The sequence below is a fragment of the Salvelinus namaycush genome, chromosome 2, assembly GCF_016432855.1.
Source record: "Salvelinus namaycush isolate Seneca chromosome 2, SaNama_1.0, whole genome shotgun sequence".
NCBI classification, from domain to species: Eukaryota; Metazoa; Chordata; class Actinopteri; order Salmoniformes; family Salmonidae; genus Salvelinus; species Salvelinus namaycush.
This window is the reverse complement of record NC_052308.1, coordinates 17,133,039-17,148,237: the sequence shown is the minus strand read 5'-3', so window position 1 is coordinate 17,148,237 and position 15,199 is coordinate 17,133,039. Positions and strand designations below refer to the sequence as shown.

Below are 15,199 nucleotides of genomic sequence, written 5' to 3'. Positions count from 1 at the left end.
CAGAGACATGGAGATACTGTAAGTGGCACAAACCTGGGCGAATCCAACAAAAAATAACTGATGATTAGTCATCCCCAGGGCGGGCAGAGTGGCCTCCTCTCCATTCTTTGCAATCCAGTTCACATAAGCCTTCAAAGCAGACAAGGATCATATTACAGGCAGCATGCATTTGTTCTCCATGGCGGGAGGATGTTTGAATATTTTTTTTAAAGTATCTTTCTTGCCCTCAAACCTTCCAAATACTGCATCCCACATTGTTAATTCTGAAACGTCTGCACATTTACTGTATGTGTGCTTGTAAGTTGAATTGTCAAGTCTACTTTCCCCTTAGCCCACCCTAACACCTCCCTATCATACAAACTTTGTAGGCAGCCTTCAGGCCACCATTGTCAGCTATGTTCTCTCCCAAGGTGTGTTTTCCATTGAGGGCTTCCTTGTTGATGCTGTAGTTACTGTACTGCTCCACCATACACTGGGTCTGCTTCTTAAAGGCCTCCACAGACGAGTTCTTCCACCAGGAGCGGAGGTTCCCATCCTTGTCGTACTCCCTCCCTTTAACATAAAGCAAAATATGCTTCAGAACGGGAGACCTAATTTGAAATCATAATGTGCCATATTTTTGATTGGTGGGATGCTTACACTCACAGAAATTACAGCCTATAATAATTCGTTTTTTTTGTGGGAGGGGGGGGGGAGTGCGGACACAGTCCCCCACTACCACAACTTATGCAGTAGAGATTCCCACATCTGGGGAATTCGAGGGATCAGCTCGTCCAGAGTGCAATGGCCGAACCTCGCCCTGGGTGAATCTCCTTCGTGATCAAGGTGTCTCCCCTGCCAGGTACTGTAAGTGTACAGCCTAGCAGTATTTCTGAAAAGAGTCTTAGTTTGTACCAAACTTCTATATTCACATCATTTTATTCTGAGTCTCCCATATAAAGTAACAAGAGTTAAGACACTACAATTTATATGAAAATACAAAGTCTTACCTTGGTCATCAAAAGCATGTGTCAACTCATGTCCCATAACGAAACCAATCCCCCCAAAGTTCAGGGCCCTGGAAATGTATTCAACAGTTTAACTAAATATTTTCAAGTAAATAAAAGCATTTTATAACAAAGCAATTACATTCTGGGCTATGTGAAGACACCACACACACACATACAATTCACACAAGTACAGCGTGCACACACACAAATGTGGTGTACTTGTATTTTTTCCTGAGATGGGGCGGTATTAAGGAACTGAATAGGCTGAAAAGGGAAGAGGGACCTACTTTGGCCATGAGCGGCTATAAAAAGGAGCTTGAAGGATTCCTGCAGGGAGCACCATCTCATTCTTGGTAGGATTATAGTATGCATTCACTGTAGGAGGGGTCATGCTCCACCTGTATATGCAAGACAAAGTATATAAGACAGACATAGAACATAAGTCTGAGATGAGGGTGGTCTCTCCCCTATCCCCTTAGCTAGGCTGTTGACTAGAGATCAGTGTGAAAGCATTAGAACCCTAAGCTGCTCTCTTACACTATGTAGTGAGAGAAAAAGATCAGTTCGGCTGAGGGAAATTGGTTGCCAGGGAACGTTTCTGGGTGCCAGTACTATTCTACAGAGTCAGCAGAATGGGAATTTGTAACTGTCAGAGAATTTGACCTCCTCTTTGGAGAGGCGAGCACTCACTGATCTCTGTTGGGGGTTTTCCTTAGCTGGTCCGCAGTCACTCTGGCAGAGAAGTTGTAGTACTGCATGACATTTTGAAAATACAGGTCAGACACCACCTCAAACTGAGAGAGAGGGGAATCAGGTTAGAAGGCGAAAGAGGTTTACACACAAGCAATGCAAACAGGAGATACTGTAAGATTGGCAACCCTCCCCAGAACCAGGGTGTCTTACAATAAGACAACATCAATGAGTTGGGTCTTTTAATCAACATATGAGACATGGACTTCATAATATAGAAGTATGCATATTCAATGTAATTACATATTTACCTACATCATTGAACACTTTGTCAAGCTCCTTGGGGTCCATTATAAATTTTGGATATCCAACCATGTTGTAAATGGCTTCAGCCTATAACAAAGCAGATGAGGTGAATTGAGACAGATGCTTACACTAGATGGCACTGCAGAGTTCTGTTTCACTAACTGATGATAAAGCAATAAGGACTATGTTTTCTGTGTCCTGTCTGGCAATCTCTTATGGAATACAATGGAAATCCTATCGCTGCTACATACCTTATGTTAGTTATAAGGCAAGAAACTTTTCCAGAGTTGCTAATTTGTGTAATGACAAGTCCCTCACCCCAGCAGTGGAACACTTTCTACAAGTTAGTCAAAGCAACCCATCTCTCCCACCTTCTCTTTGGCTGCCTTTTTGGTCTCCTGATCCATCCAGTCCACATACTTCAGGCTGTCCTCAAATGCCCATTTGATCTCAGAGACCATATCTTCTGCCTGATAGAAATATAGAGAAAAGGAGAAAAGGAAAGGCTTCTCAAAATCTCACCCAGGGGCAGTTCACAGTCTAGGTAGGTGTGTAGGCGATACTTTGAAACACTTACAATGGCCTTGCTGTCCTCAGCAAAAGTGGCTTTGACAAAGAGGGCCCCAAGAGCAAAGCCGAGGGCACTGTCTGTGTCGCTGACGCACAGCTTCCAGCGTGGGGTGCAGCTCTGAAACATCACACCAAGCACATGAGAACTATGACACCAAACCACCTACACACAAGATCACTGCACCACCTACACACAGGAGTAATGACACCACCTACACACAAGATAGCACTGTCTCTCAGACTTGAAAACACTGCATGATACTAACACAGTATCAACCCAGTCTAACTGTATTAGCTTTTAAAATGCTCCCCAAGCATGGAATAAGTAGTAAAGTGTTGGTTTTCCTTTTGAAGTAAACAATATTTCCTTGGAATCCATAACCTTGCTGCTATGCCTTGGAGTTGAAGCCAGGCCTTTATCAGTGTAGGGAGACAGCACGTTCCCCTCTAAAAGGGCTGACTGTTGTTTTTGTGAGACTCTCCAAGATTGGCAACAACAGGACAGCCCTCTCGCCCAACTTCCCCTCGATTACAGAGAATATTAGAATCAAATTGAGACTGCAGACAGAGGAAGGGGGAAAGGGAGAGGTCAGAGTGGAAACGGGTGAGTGAGAGAACAAGAGATATGAGTAGAGACAGGGAAAACAATGACAGTGAGTGAGGGGTAGAAAGGGAGGGGTGCTAAAAGTGTAGTTTAGAGGGTCTCAGGAATTGTGCACACACACACTCCCCAGGACAAGAATGCTCTTGGTATATTCTGACGGTGTGACTCCAGAGCAAAGCAAGGCAAACAGGATCTTTCTCAGATAAGGGTTTGGACAACAAGGCTTCTGCTATGTGCCTAATGATGACAGTGACTCAGCTAAAGTATTTCTTATCAGCTCCTTGTTTAATTAAAGGGACACTTTGGGATTTTGGCAGAGACCCTTTATCTACTTCTCCAGAATCAGATTAACTCGTGGATACCATTTTTATGTCTCTGCGTGCAGTTTGAAGGAAGTTGCTGACTAGTGCTAGCACAATTGCTAACTAGCATTGCTTGTAGATAGACTGTCGTTGCACTATGGGTAACACTAGTTGGCATTGGCTCACAAAATTACCTCCAACTTCATTCATACTGGACGAAGAGACATAAAATGGTAATCCACGAGTTCATCGGACTCTGGAGCAGTAGATAAAGGGCCTCTGTGATTTTGGCAAAGTGTCCCTTTAAGTTTGCCCCTAACAAGTGCACATCTCATTAAGTTTTATCTACGCCAATTTCTGTTTACAGTTTACAGCCACTAATTTATTTTTATCTGTGCTATAAGCAAGTATCGCTTTACTTCTTGACTGAGGCAGCAGGAAAAGCCGGTCCCCCTTGAGTACCCTTATCTGTAGGTCTGTTGACAATTTCTCTGCCAGCTTACAGCCCTGATGTTTTCCCCATCTCTCTCTCACCTTCTTGGTTCCATACATGACTTCAAAGAAGCGCTGCTCAGCATCCTGGAACTTCTTGTCCAGGATGAACACCATCTTCCTCACCACCTTCATGATCATGTAGTTGTTCAGGACACTGCTCAAGTAGGAGTAGATTAATTCATTACACCATATTAACATTTCAGGAAAGGAAGCAAAAGGTTATATTCTATATGTAGTTTGCATAACGTTTTATAATATCCCTATCCAATCGATATGAAATCACCCCAATGGTTACCTTAATTACAAAGCGTTGTCCATCAGCATTTAAATATGAATGAGTGGAAGGCAGGGCTTGGAAGTGATTCTAACCTCTTGTTAGTGCTTGCAATGAGGTCAGAGACCTTCTGGAGGTAGTCCTTGGCGTACACCACCACAGGCTCTGAGTCATTTAGAAGAACAGGAGCAAACACGTCTGTGAGGTAAGGCATCCAGTCCACCGCAGGAGCCAATGTCTACAGACACACACAGAAACAATGATACTGTCAACATCTACTCGTGCACAGATTTGTATATATATATATATATTTTAAATCAGCAGGTATGAACAGAAAGTAGGAAGAAAGACCTTGGAGAAGGCACTGTTAAACCAAAAATGCAATCTATGCAAAATACACTTGTTGATTGAGACCGCCAGTGGTGGAAAAAGTACCCAATTGTCATACTTGAGTAAAAGTAAGCATACCTTAATAGAAAATGACTTAAGTGAAAGTCACCCAGTAAAATACTACTTGAGTAAAAGTATTTGGTTTTAAATATACATAAGTATCAAAAGTAAATGTAATTGCACAAAGATACTTAAGTATCAAAAGTAAAACACTAAATCATTTCAAATTGCTTATATTAAGCAAACCAGATGGCACAATTTTCTTGTTTTTTTAATTTCTTTAAGGATAGCCTGGGGAACACTACAACACACAAACATAATTTACAAACGAAGTATGTGTGTTTAGTGAGTCCGCCAGATCAAAGGTAGTAGGGATGACCAGGGCTGTATTCTTGATAAGTGCGTGAATTGCACCATCTTCCTGTCCTGCTAAGCATTCAAAATGTAACAAGTACTTTTGGGTGTCAGGGAAAATGTATGGAATAAAAAGTACATTATTTTACTTAGGAATGTAGTGAAGTAAAAGTTGTCAAATATAAACAGTAAAGTACAGATACACAAAATGACTTAAGTAAAAAATACTTTAAAAGTACTACTTAAGTACTTTACACCACTGGAGACAGCTCAATCTGGAAGTCATCTACTGTATGTTTGTATCTGGTGATACTGCAGGTGGACAAGGTGTTGATGTTTGGATCATCTGAAGCGGCAGAGAGATGCAAGTCGTTCTGGGACTGACCGCCAGATCCTTTGCCTGGATCTTATGGTAAATTAGCTCCTCGTCCCTCCTCTCCTCCTGGGGTACGGTGATGTTGGCCAGGGTGGTCTCAAAGTCCACAATTTCCTGCATCAGCGATCTGGACGTCTCCTGTGAGCCCCCCAACAGGACCCCTAACTCCACCAGGAAGTCTAGGTACGCATTCAAATACTGCCAAGACCATGTAGGCAGCACAGAGGGAGAGATGTTGGTTAAATTCAATTAAAAACACAATCCAGGACTAGGAAAATACTATTACAAGCAGAGCATTATCCCTTGAGCTATACATTCTCTAGTATTTCTTCATTTTCTGTCCAAGTGGCATACTGTAGGGTTTGTACTGTCCCTTTGGTTGTTTTCTATTCCTACTAACCAGGATTCCATCCAACCTTTTTATGCGAGTAAAGTACATGTCAGATAATGGAAGCAGCAAATTTGTCGACAAAAAAAAAAAGTGGGATCTTTTAGTGTCTAAAATTATTTGTGAAAGATGGTGGTAGAAACGCCTTTTATGTGCCAATATTGATATAATAACTATCATATCGAAGTAAACGTTGAGTCACGCAATGATATGATGTGTGGTTCTTCCACTACGACTTCCACTCCACTATGAAGGTGGTGAAAGTGCATGGTGATGAGCTTGATGCTCTTTTCCCAAAATTATTGTCTTATTCTAGTGACAGGATGATTGATTCTTGGCTGCTGTTTGACAAATAAATATTCTCGCTCTTTTGTCCATAATTGTCTCATCATGTAGGCCCCTCAAACTGAACCTCGAAGCCAGATCCACTGCGTTTTTTCGTTTTGCCCCTCTAATAAGGGACTGATTTAGACCTGGGACCCCAGATGGTGCAATTCATTATCAAGTAGAACAGATAACCAGCAGGCTCCAGAACTCGTAGGGTAAGAGTTGAATGCCCCTGATTTTGGCTATACTCGCACTGTATCTGCAAACTGTTGGCTAGAACGCAAGTGCCAAGACATTTGCTATATAAAACTTTTAGTGACAAAAAACAAATCAGTAGAGTTGAAAATACAATGGAAACCCATTTAACTTAAAAAAAATAAATACATGGAATTTAACCGCAAAAGTTATTTTTATGTGCACTCGCTCATCCCGGACAGCCTTTTATCAGCAACAAGTAAATTTGATGAAAATAACATATTATTTATGACCACTACCGTTCAAAAGTTTGGGGTCACTTAGAAATGTCTTTGTTTTTTAAAGAAAAGCTATTTTTTTGTCCATTAAAATAACATCAACTTGATCAGAACTACAGTGTAGACATTGTTAATGTTGTAAATGACTATTGTAGCTGGAACGGCTGATTTTTAATGGAATAGCTACATAGGCGTACAGAGGCCCATTATCAGCAACCATCACTCCTGTGTTCCAATGGCACGTTGTGTTAGCTAATCCAAGTTAATAATTTTAGAAGGCTAATTGATCATTAGAAAACTGTTGTTCTGATTATTTAAGCTATAAAACTGGCCTTCTTTAGACTAGTATCTGGAGCATCAGCATTTGTGGGTTTGATTACAGGCTCAAAACGGACAGAAACAAAGACATTGCTTCTGAAACTCATCAGTCTATTCTAACTAATTTTTCAACCACTCCATAAATTTCTTGTTAATTAACAAACTATAGTTTTGGCAAGTCGGTTAGAACATCTACTTGTGCATGACACTAGTCATTTTTCCAACAATTGTTTACAGACTAATTGACATCATTTGAGTCAATTGGAGGTGTACCTGTGGATGTATTTCAAGGCCTACCTTGAAAAATGGAAAAGAAATCAGCCAATACCTCAGAAAACAAAATTGTAGACCTCCACAAGTCTGGTTCATCCTTGGAAGCAAATTCCAAACGCCTGAAGGTACCAAGTATAAACAGCATGGGACCACACAGCCGTCATACCGCTCAGGAAGGGAACGCGGTCGGTCTCCTAGAGATTAATGTATTTTGGTGCGAAAAGTGCAAATCAATCCTAGAACAGCAGCAAAGGACCTTGTGAAGATAATGGAGGAAACAGGTACAAAAGTATCTATATCCACAGTAAAATGAGTCCTATATCGACATAACCTGAAAGGCCGCTCAGCAAGGAAGAAGCCACTGCTCCAAAACCGCCATAAAAAGCCAGACTACGGTTTGCAACTGCACATGGGGACAAAGATTGTACTTTTTGGAGAAATGTCCTCTGGTCTGATGAAACAAAAATAGAACTGTTTGGCCATAATGACCATCGTTATGTTTGGAGGAAAAAGGGGGATGCTTGCAAGCCGAAGAACACTATCCCAACCGTGAAGCACGGGGGTGGCAGCATCATATTATGGGGGTGCTTTGCTGCAGGAGGGACTGGTGCACCTCACGAAATAGATGGCATCATGAGGGAGGAAAATTATGTGAATATATTGAAGCAACATCTCAAGACATCAGTCAGGAAGTTAAAGCTTGGTCGCAAATGGGTCTTCCAAATGGAAAATGACCCCAAGCATACTTCCAAAGTTGTGGCAAAATGGCTTCAGGGCAACAAAGTCAAGGTATTGGAGCGTGTGCGAGCAAGGATGCCTACAAACCTGACTCAGTTACACCAGCTCTGTCAGGAGGAATGGGCCAAAATTCACCCAACTTACTGTGGGAAGCTTGTGGAAGGCTACCCGAAACATTTGACCCAAGTTAAACAATTTAAAGGCAACGCTACCAAATTGAGTGTATGTAAACTTCTGACCCACTGGGAATGTGATGAAAGAAATAAAAGCTGAAATAAATCATTCTGACATTTCACATTCTTAAAATATAGTGGTGACCTAAGACAGGGAATTTTTACTAGGATTAAATGTCAGGAATTGTGAAAAACTGAGTTTAAATGCATTTGGCTAAGGTGTATGTAAACTTCCGACTTCAACTGTAGATATTCCATTCAAAATCTGCTGTTTCCAGCTACAATAGTCATTTACAACATTAACAATGTCTACACTGCATTTCTGATCAATTTGATGTTATTTTAAAATTGACCATTGTTTTTGCTTTTCTTTCAAAAACAAGTACATTTCTAAGTGACCTAAAACTTTTGAACGGTAGTGTACATTTTAGAATATTCGCCTGCAAATCTGTCGCCACTGGATGGAAACCTAGCTACTGAAACAAATATCTAGCGAGATACATTTCTCAGAAGTACTGTGCCAATTTATGAAATTAATTTCCTAATTTAATCTGGCCTTTGTGTCAAGGCACTGATCTATTTTAAGTCCTCCCTTCCCCTGTCTTTAAATGCTACAATTTTTAAGCCCATTCACCCAGTTAAACCCCTTGAGCCATAGTGCAGCCACCTGTCAGTACCTTTGCATTGGCAGTTTTGTTGAGGTAATAATCCCGAGAGGGGAGCCCCAGCCCAGATTGATCCACCTGTACAGTAGGTAAGAGGAACAGTGCATGACTACCAGCTCACACCCCATTGAAACATTTCAGTGCTCTGAGCAAAGTGAGCCTGGGTCTAGCTTTGACAATGTAGTATTGCAGGATCTACAGTATACTGCAGCTTCGATTAACCATACAATTTCTAACATCCCCTTTGAAAGAAAGAGCAGGTAAATGTGCACGTAAATCCTCTCTGAGTAGATCTGGGGATAAGTGATGTTTGATGAATGTTCTACCAAATGTAAAGAGGAATGTAAATCAACAGCTAAATAAGTGAGGAGAAGGCCTCTGGGAATAGCTGGGCCTAGAGCCACTGTGTGGGCCTGAGGCCACAGTCTGAGCCTGGAGCCACTGGGGTGACTGGCTATCCTCTCACCTGGATAATATTGTGGTTGGAGCACTTGGAGTCTGTGCTGACAAACACAGTGAAGAAGGGGGAGCAATGGTAGTTGGCTGACACTGTGCGTAGAACCTCCTGGAAATTGTTTTTGTCCCAGGAGCCAGTTAGGGCCCATCCTCCTGTCTGTAAAATAATATGTATGATCTCCTTCAGAGAGAGGCTAACTTAACCTGAGAGTTCCTTAATATCAGGGCAATGGATACATCCAAGGATAAATTCAAATAATAAAAAATAAAAAAATGGGTTAACTATTTACATTAACTATGTCAAAGAACACATTAGCACATCAAATGTGACATTATAGCTACATTGGGCCATGTTAGACGACTGGATGAGTATGCCTCGAGGAGTGAACTCACCTGATTGATGAGCTCCTGTAGAGGCTGAGCTCCTAACTCCTCGATCTTAGTCTCATTCATACATGCCTTGTAATACATCTGTGCATTCTCCTCAGCCTTGCTCAGCCCCTTCATGGTGGTGTTCTCTGCCATATACAACATTTTACAGTTAAGTTTTCTCCAAACTTCTCTTACAATGACAGGATAACTGTTATTGGCTTTCGTTTTTCCATTTGTTTTGAGGTTGGACTTTAGAACGTATAGCTCGTTATCACGTAGGGCGCACCGATTGGCGTCACCTTGTTATAGTCAGTATATGCTACACCTGTGCTGGTTGCCATCTTGTTAGTGGGAAGGTGTTTCACCTGTGCAGGCCCAGGTGCTATTTCAGAGTGGCTGGCCCAGTGCTCCATTTGTCTTGAGAGATGTGGATGGGTAACAGCTTAAGTTGGCGCTCCCTATTTTGATTTCTAGACAAACAATCCTTTATCGGATCTTCCATGTTCGTTTTGCTTTCTGTCTTTAAGTTTAGTATGTTTGCCTCTTCTTGGGCAAATGTAGTGGGTGCTCATGGTGGGTGAATTTTAGGTTCCAGTTGTTGTTGCTAGTCAACTTTCAGTAGACACCCCTGTAAGTGTCTTTCAGATCCACACTGGTTTTGTTTTAGTTGTTGGTTAGTGACTCTTTGTTAGTTCACCCTTCTGTTTGAGCAAATTGTTTGGTTTTCTTGCTGGGGAACGTAACTATAACACACATGTAGAAAGAACACTGAGGCAATAAGGACTAAACTACCAGAAGCGGGCGAGCGGAGCAAGCAGAGCAAGGCAAGTGGAAAGGATGGGACATGCAGAGCAGTGACCATGCTAGCAGGATAGTTCATATCTCCAATCATCTTTGCTTATAGTGAGGTTGTTTCCATAAGTGGATAAATTGGTCTAATTTACCATGTATGGTAAAACCTTAAGCAACCTCTTCCCATTCAAATTAGCTAGAAAAAGGTGAATGACAATTTGTTATGTGTGACTACAGTGCCAACAATAAAATAGAGAAGCGTTCTAATTGAGAGCGATGTCAAAGTGGACAACCCATCCACCTGGCTTCGGTTGGGCCATTATAATTAAAAACGATGCATTCTAAACTAAATCACACGCCTCGCATGCTCGGCTATGGTGAGTGTAGGCCATAACTGTTTGAATGTATTTCTCTAGGTTGGTGAGCGGGGCAGCTAAGGAAGAATCTTACCTAGCAGGTGCTTCATGATGGCCATGTTGCGCTCCCATAGGTTGCTGAAGGGACCCCATCGGGACTTTCCCTCAGGGAGGGGGTTGTTCCTTACCCATCCCCCACAGGCAAAGCTGTAGAAGTCGTGGCAGGGGTCCACAGAACGGTCCAGGGCTCCAATCACAGCACTGGCCACAGTAATGCATGTCTCTGTCCGACACATACCCGGGTGAGCTGCCAACGGAGTGGGACAAGCAGCTAAACATACTGTATCAAATATATTTTACAGACACTGCTACTTCAGCCTCAACAGTTAGACAACACTATCGCTTTGATTAAACAGCTAGTAAACTAGGGCCTCCCGGGTGGCGCAGTGGTCTAGGGCACTGCATCGCAGCGCTAGCTGCGCCACCAGAGTCTCTGGGTTCGCGCCCAGTCTCTGTCGCAGCCGGCCGCGACCGGGAGGTCCATGGGGCGACGCACAATTGGCCCAGTGTCGTCCGGGTTAGGGAGGGTGTGGCCGGTAGGGATATCCTTGTCTCATCGCGCTCCAGCGACTCCTGTGGCGGGCCGGGCGCAGTGCGCGCTAACCAAGGGGGCCAGGTGCACGGTGTTTCCTCCGACACATTGGTACGGCTGGCTTCCGGGTTGGATGCGCGCTGTGTTAAGAAGCAGTGCGGCTTGGTTGGGTTGTGCTTCGGAGGACGCATGGCTTTCGACCTTCGTCTCTCCCGAGCCCGTACGGGAGTTGTAGCGATGAGACAAGATAGTAATTACTAGCGATTGGATACCACGACAATTGGGGAGAAAAGGGGGTAAAATAAAAATAAAAACAGCTAGTAAACTTAGCAAAAAAAGAAACGTCCCTTTTTCAGGACCCTGTCTTTCAAAGATAATTCGTAAAAATCCAAATATCTTCACAGATCTTAATTGTAAAGGGTTTAGACACTGTTTCCCATGCTTGTTCAATGAACCATAAACAATTAATGAACATGCACCTGTGGAACGGTCATTAAGACACTAACGGCTTATAGAAGGTAGACAATTAAGGTCACAGTTATGAAAACTTAGGGCACTAAAGGAGGCCTTTCTACTGACTCTGAAAAACACCAAAAGAAAGATGCCCAGGGTCCCTGCTCATCTGCGTGAACGTGCCTTAGGCATGCTGCAAGGAGGCATGAGGACTGCAAATGTGGCCAGGGCAATAAATTGTAATGTATATACTGTGAGACACCTAAAACAGAGCTACAGGGAGACAGGACAGACTGCTGATCATCCTCACAGTGGCAGACCACGTGTAACAACACCTGCACAGGATCGGTAGATCCGAACATCACACCTGCGGGACAGGTACAGGATGGCAACAATTGCCCGAGTTACACCAGGAACGCACAATCCCTCCATCAGTGCTCAGACTGTCCCCAATAGGCTGAGAGAGGCTGGACTGAGGGCTTGTAGGCCTGTTGTAACGCAGGTCCACACCAGACATCACCGGCAACAACGTTGCCTATAGGCACAAACCCACCGTCGCTGGACCAGAAAGTACTGGCAAAAAGTGCTCTAAATTGACGAGTTGCGGTTTTGTCTCACCAGGGGGGATGGTTGGATTTGCGTTTATCATCGAAGGAATGAGCATTACACCGAGGCCTGTACTCTGGAGTGGGATTGATTTGGAGGACAGGAATGCAAGATAGGAATGTCAGTGTTCTGCCATGGCCAGCGAAGAGCCCGGATCTCAATCCCATTTAGCACGTCTGGGACCTGTTGGATTGGAGGGTGAGGGCCATTCCCCCCAGAAATGTCTGGGAACTTGCAGGTGCCTTGGTGGAAGAGTGGGGTAACATCTCACAGCAAGAACTGGCAAATCTGGTGCAGTCCACGAGGAGGAGATGCACTGCAGTACTTAATGCAGCTGGTGGCCACACCAGATACTGACAGTTACTTTTGATTTTGACCACCCCTTTGTTCAGGGACACATTATTCCGTTTCTGTTAGTCACATGTCTGTGGAACTTGTTCCGTTTATGTCTCAGTTGTTGAATCTTGTTATGTTCATACAAGTATTTACACATGTTAAGTTTGCTGAAAATAAACGCAGTTGACGGTGAGAGGACGTTTCTTTTTTTGCTGAGTTTATATTTAAGGGCCCTTAAATAAATCCCCTAAAATATGAGATCAAAAAAAGCACATGGGTGTTTTCAGACCATCTGGAAACCATTGTTTTCTACAGGTAACTGCCAAAACATATAACCCCTGAGAAAAATAACTTCTCTATCTAAGCTCTAGAAATGAACAGTGAAAAATAGATAGATGGAGCTTATAGAGGAGAGAAGGGCTGCCCCTCGAGAGGTTGTGTCACAGATGAGGTCAGAGTCAGTCATTGTTCCAATTTATACAAAGGGTAGGTCTAATCCTGAATGCTGATTGGTTAAAACCGCATTCCAGCCGGTGTCTATTCCACAAATTACACCTAAATCTATGACGTAGAAATGCCCAGGGGCGCAACTTTGGTTTTAGAAGTGGGGGGACATACTGTGTATATACATTTGAAGTCGGAAGTTTACATACACTAAGGTTGGAGTCATTAAAAAACTTGTTTTTCAACCACTCCACAAATTTCTTGTTAACAAACTATAGTTTTGGCAAGTCGGTTAGGACATCTACTTTGTGCACGACACAAGTCATTTTTACAACAATTGTTTACAGACAGATTATTTCACTTATAATTCACTGCATCACAATTCCAGTGGGTCAGAAGTTTACATACACTAAGTTGACTATGCCTTTAAACAGCTTGGAAAATTCCAGAAAATGATGTCATGGCTTTAGAAGCTTCTGTTAGGCAAATTGATATAATTTGAGTCAATTGGAGGTGTACCTGTGGATGTATTTCAAGGCCTACCTTTAAACTCAGTGCCTCTTTGCTTGACATCATGGGAAAATCAAAAGAAATCAGCCAAGACCTCCACAAGTCTGGTTCATCCTTGGGAGCAATTTCCAAATGCCTGAAGGTACCACGTTCATCTGTACAAACAATAGCATGCAAGTATAAACACCATGGGACAATGCAGCCGTCAAACCGCTCAGGAAGGAGACGCATTCTGTCTCCTAGAGATGAACGTCCGCTCAGCAAGGAAGAAGCCGCTGCTTCAAAACCGCCATAAGAAAGCCAGACTACGGTTTGCAACTGCACATGGGGACAAAGATCATACTTTTTGGAGAAATGTCCTCTGGTCTGATGAAACAAAAATAGAACTGTTTGGCCATAATGACCATCGTTATATTTGGAGGAAAAAGGGGGATGCTTGCAAGCCGAAGAACACCATCCCAACCGTGAAGCACGGGGGTGGCAGCATCATGTTGTGGGGGTGCGTTGCTGCAGGAGGGACTGGTGCACCTCACGAAATTGATGGCATCATGAGGGAGGAAAATTATGTGAATATATTGAAGCAACATTTCAAGACATCAATCAGGAAGTTATAACTTGGTCGCAAATGGGTCTTCCAAATGGACAATGACCCCAAGCATACTTCCAAAGTTGTGGCAAAATGGCTTAAGGACAACAAAGTCAAGGTATTGGAGTGGCCATCACAAAGCCCTGACCTCAATCCCATAGAAAATGTGTGTGCAGAACTGAAAAAGCGTGTGTGAGCAAGGAGGCCTACAAACCTGACTCAGTTACACCAGCTCTGTCAGGAGGAATGGGCCAAAATTCACCCAACTTATTGTGGGAAGCTTGTGGAAGGCTACCCGAAATGTTTGACCCAAGTTAAATAATTTAAAGGCAATGCTACCAAATGTAAACTTCTGACCCACTGGGAATGTGATGAAAGAAATAAAAGCTGAAATAAATCATTCTCTCTACTATTATTCTGACATTTCACATTCTTAAAGTAAAGTGGTGATCCTAACTGACCTAAGACAGGGAATTTTTACTAGGATTAAATGTCAGGAATTGTGAAAAACTGAGTTTAAACGTATTTGGCTAAGGTGTATGTAAACTTCCGACTTCAACTGTGTGTATATATATATATATATATATATATATATATATATATACACACACACACACACACCAGAGTTATATACACCTTAGTTATATATATATATACACCAGATAAGTTCATTAGAGTTAAGTGCAGCTCAGATTGCAGCCCAAATAAATGCTTCACACAGTTCAAGTAACAGACACATCTCAACATCAACTGTTCAGAGGAGACTTCGTGAATCAGGCCTTCATGGTCGAATTGCTGCAAAGAAGCCACTACTAAAGGACACCAATAATAAAAAGAGACTCGCTTGTGCCAAGAAACACGAGCAATGGACATTAGACTGGTGGAAATCTGTCCTTTGGTCTGATGAGTCCAAATTAGAGATTTTTGGTTTCAACCGCCGTGTCTTTGTGAGACGCAGAGTAGATGAACAGATACGCCATCCCATCTGATT

At 42.7% G+C, this 15,199-nt stretch overlaps 1 protein-coding gene and 1 non-coding gene across 7 annotated transcripts in view; both read right to left on the bottom strand.

The window, feature by feature from the left end:
* LOC120059464 (endothelin-converting enzyme 1-like) overlaps nt 1-15,199 on the bottom strand; it is a 53,028-nt gene that overhangs the window by 1,203 nt on the left and 36,626 nt on the right. For 5 of the 6 annotated variants that reach the window (XM_039008556.1, XM_039008537.1, XM_039008565.1 and 2 more), the window contains 15 exons: nt 10,776-10,988; nt 9,555-9,679; nt 9,172-9,318; nt 8,718-8,783; nt 5,360-5,548; nt 4,326-4,468; nt 3,996-4,110; nt 2,563-2,673; nt 2,357-2,455; nt 1,995-2,072; nt 1,680-1,783; nt 1,277-1,387; nt 990-1,057; nt 362-552; nt 34-129 (listed from right to left, as the gene is read on the bottom strand). In XM_039008556.1, the coding sequence (XP_038864484.1) occupies nt 34-129; nt 362-552; nt 990-1,057; nt 1,277-1,387; nt 1,680-1,783; nt 1,995-2,072; nt 2,357-2,455; nt 2,563-2,673; nt 3,996-4,110; nt 4,326-4,468; nt 5,360-5,548; nt 8,718-8,783; nt 9,172-9,318; nt 9,555-9,679; nt 10,776-10,988 (1,856 nt within the window). The remainder of the gene's footprint in view (nt 1-33; nt 130-361; nt 553-989; nt 1,058-1,276; nt 1,388-1,679; nt 1,784-1,994; nt 2,073-2,356; nt 2,456-2,562; nt 2,674-3,995; nt 4,111-4,325; nt 4,469-5,359; nt 5,549-8,717; nt 8,784-9,171; nt 9,319-9,554; nt 9,680-10,775; nt 10,989-15,199) is intronic. The other variant, XM_039008574.1, reaches the window with a different exon arrangement.
* LOC120028771 lies at nt 687-850 on the bottom strand. The gene has a single exon (XR_005473531.1). It is a non-coding gene; the product is annotated as a U1 spliceosomal RNA (small nuclear RNA).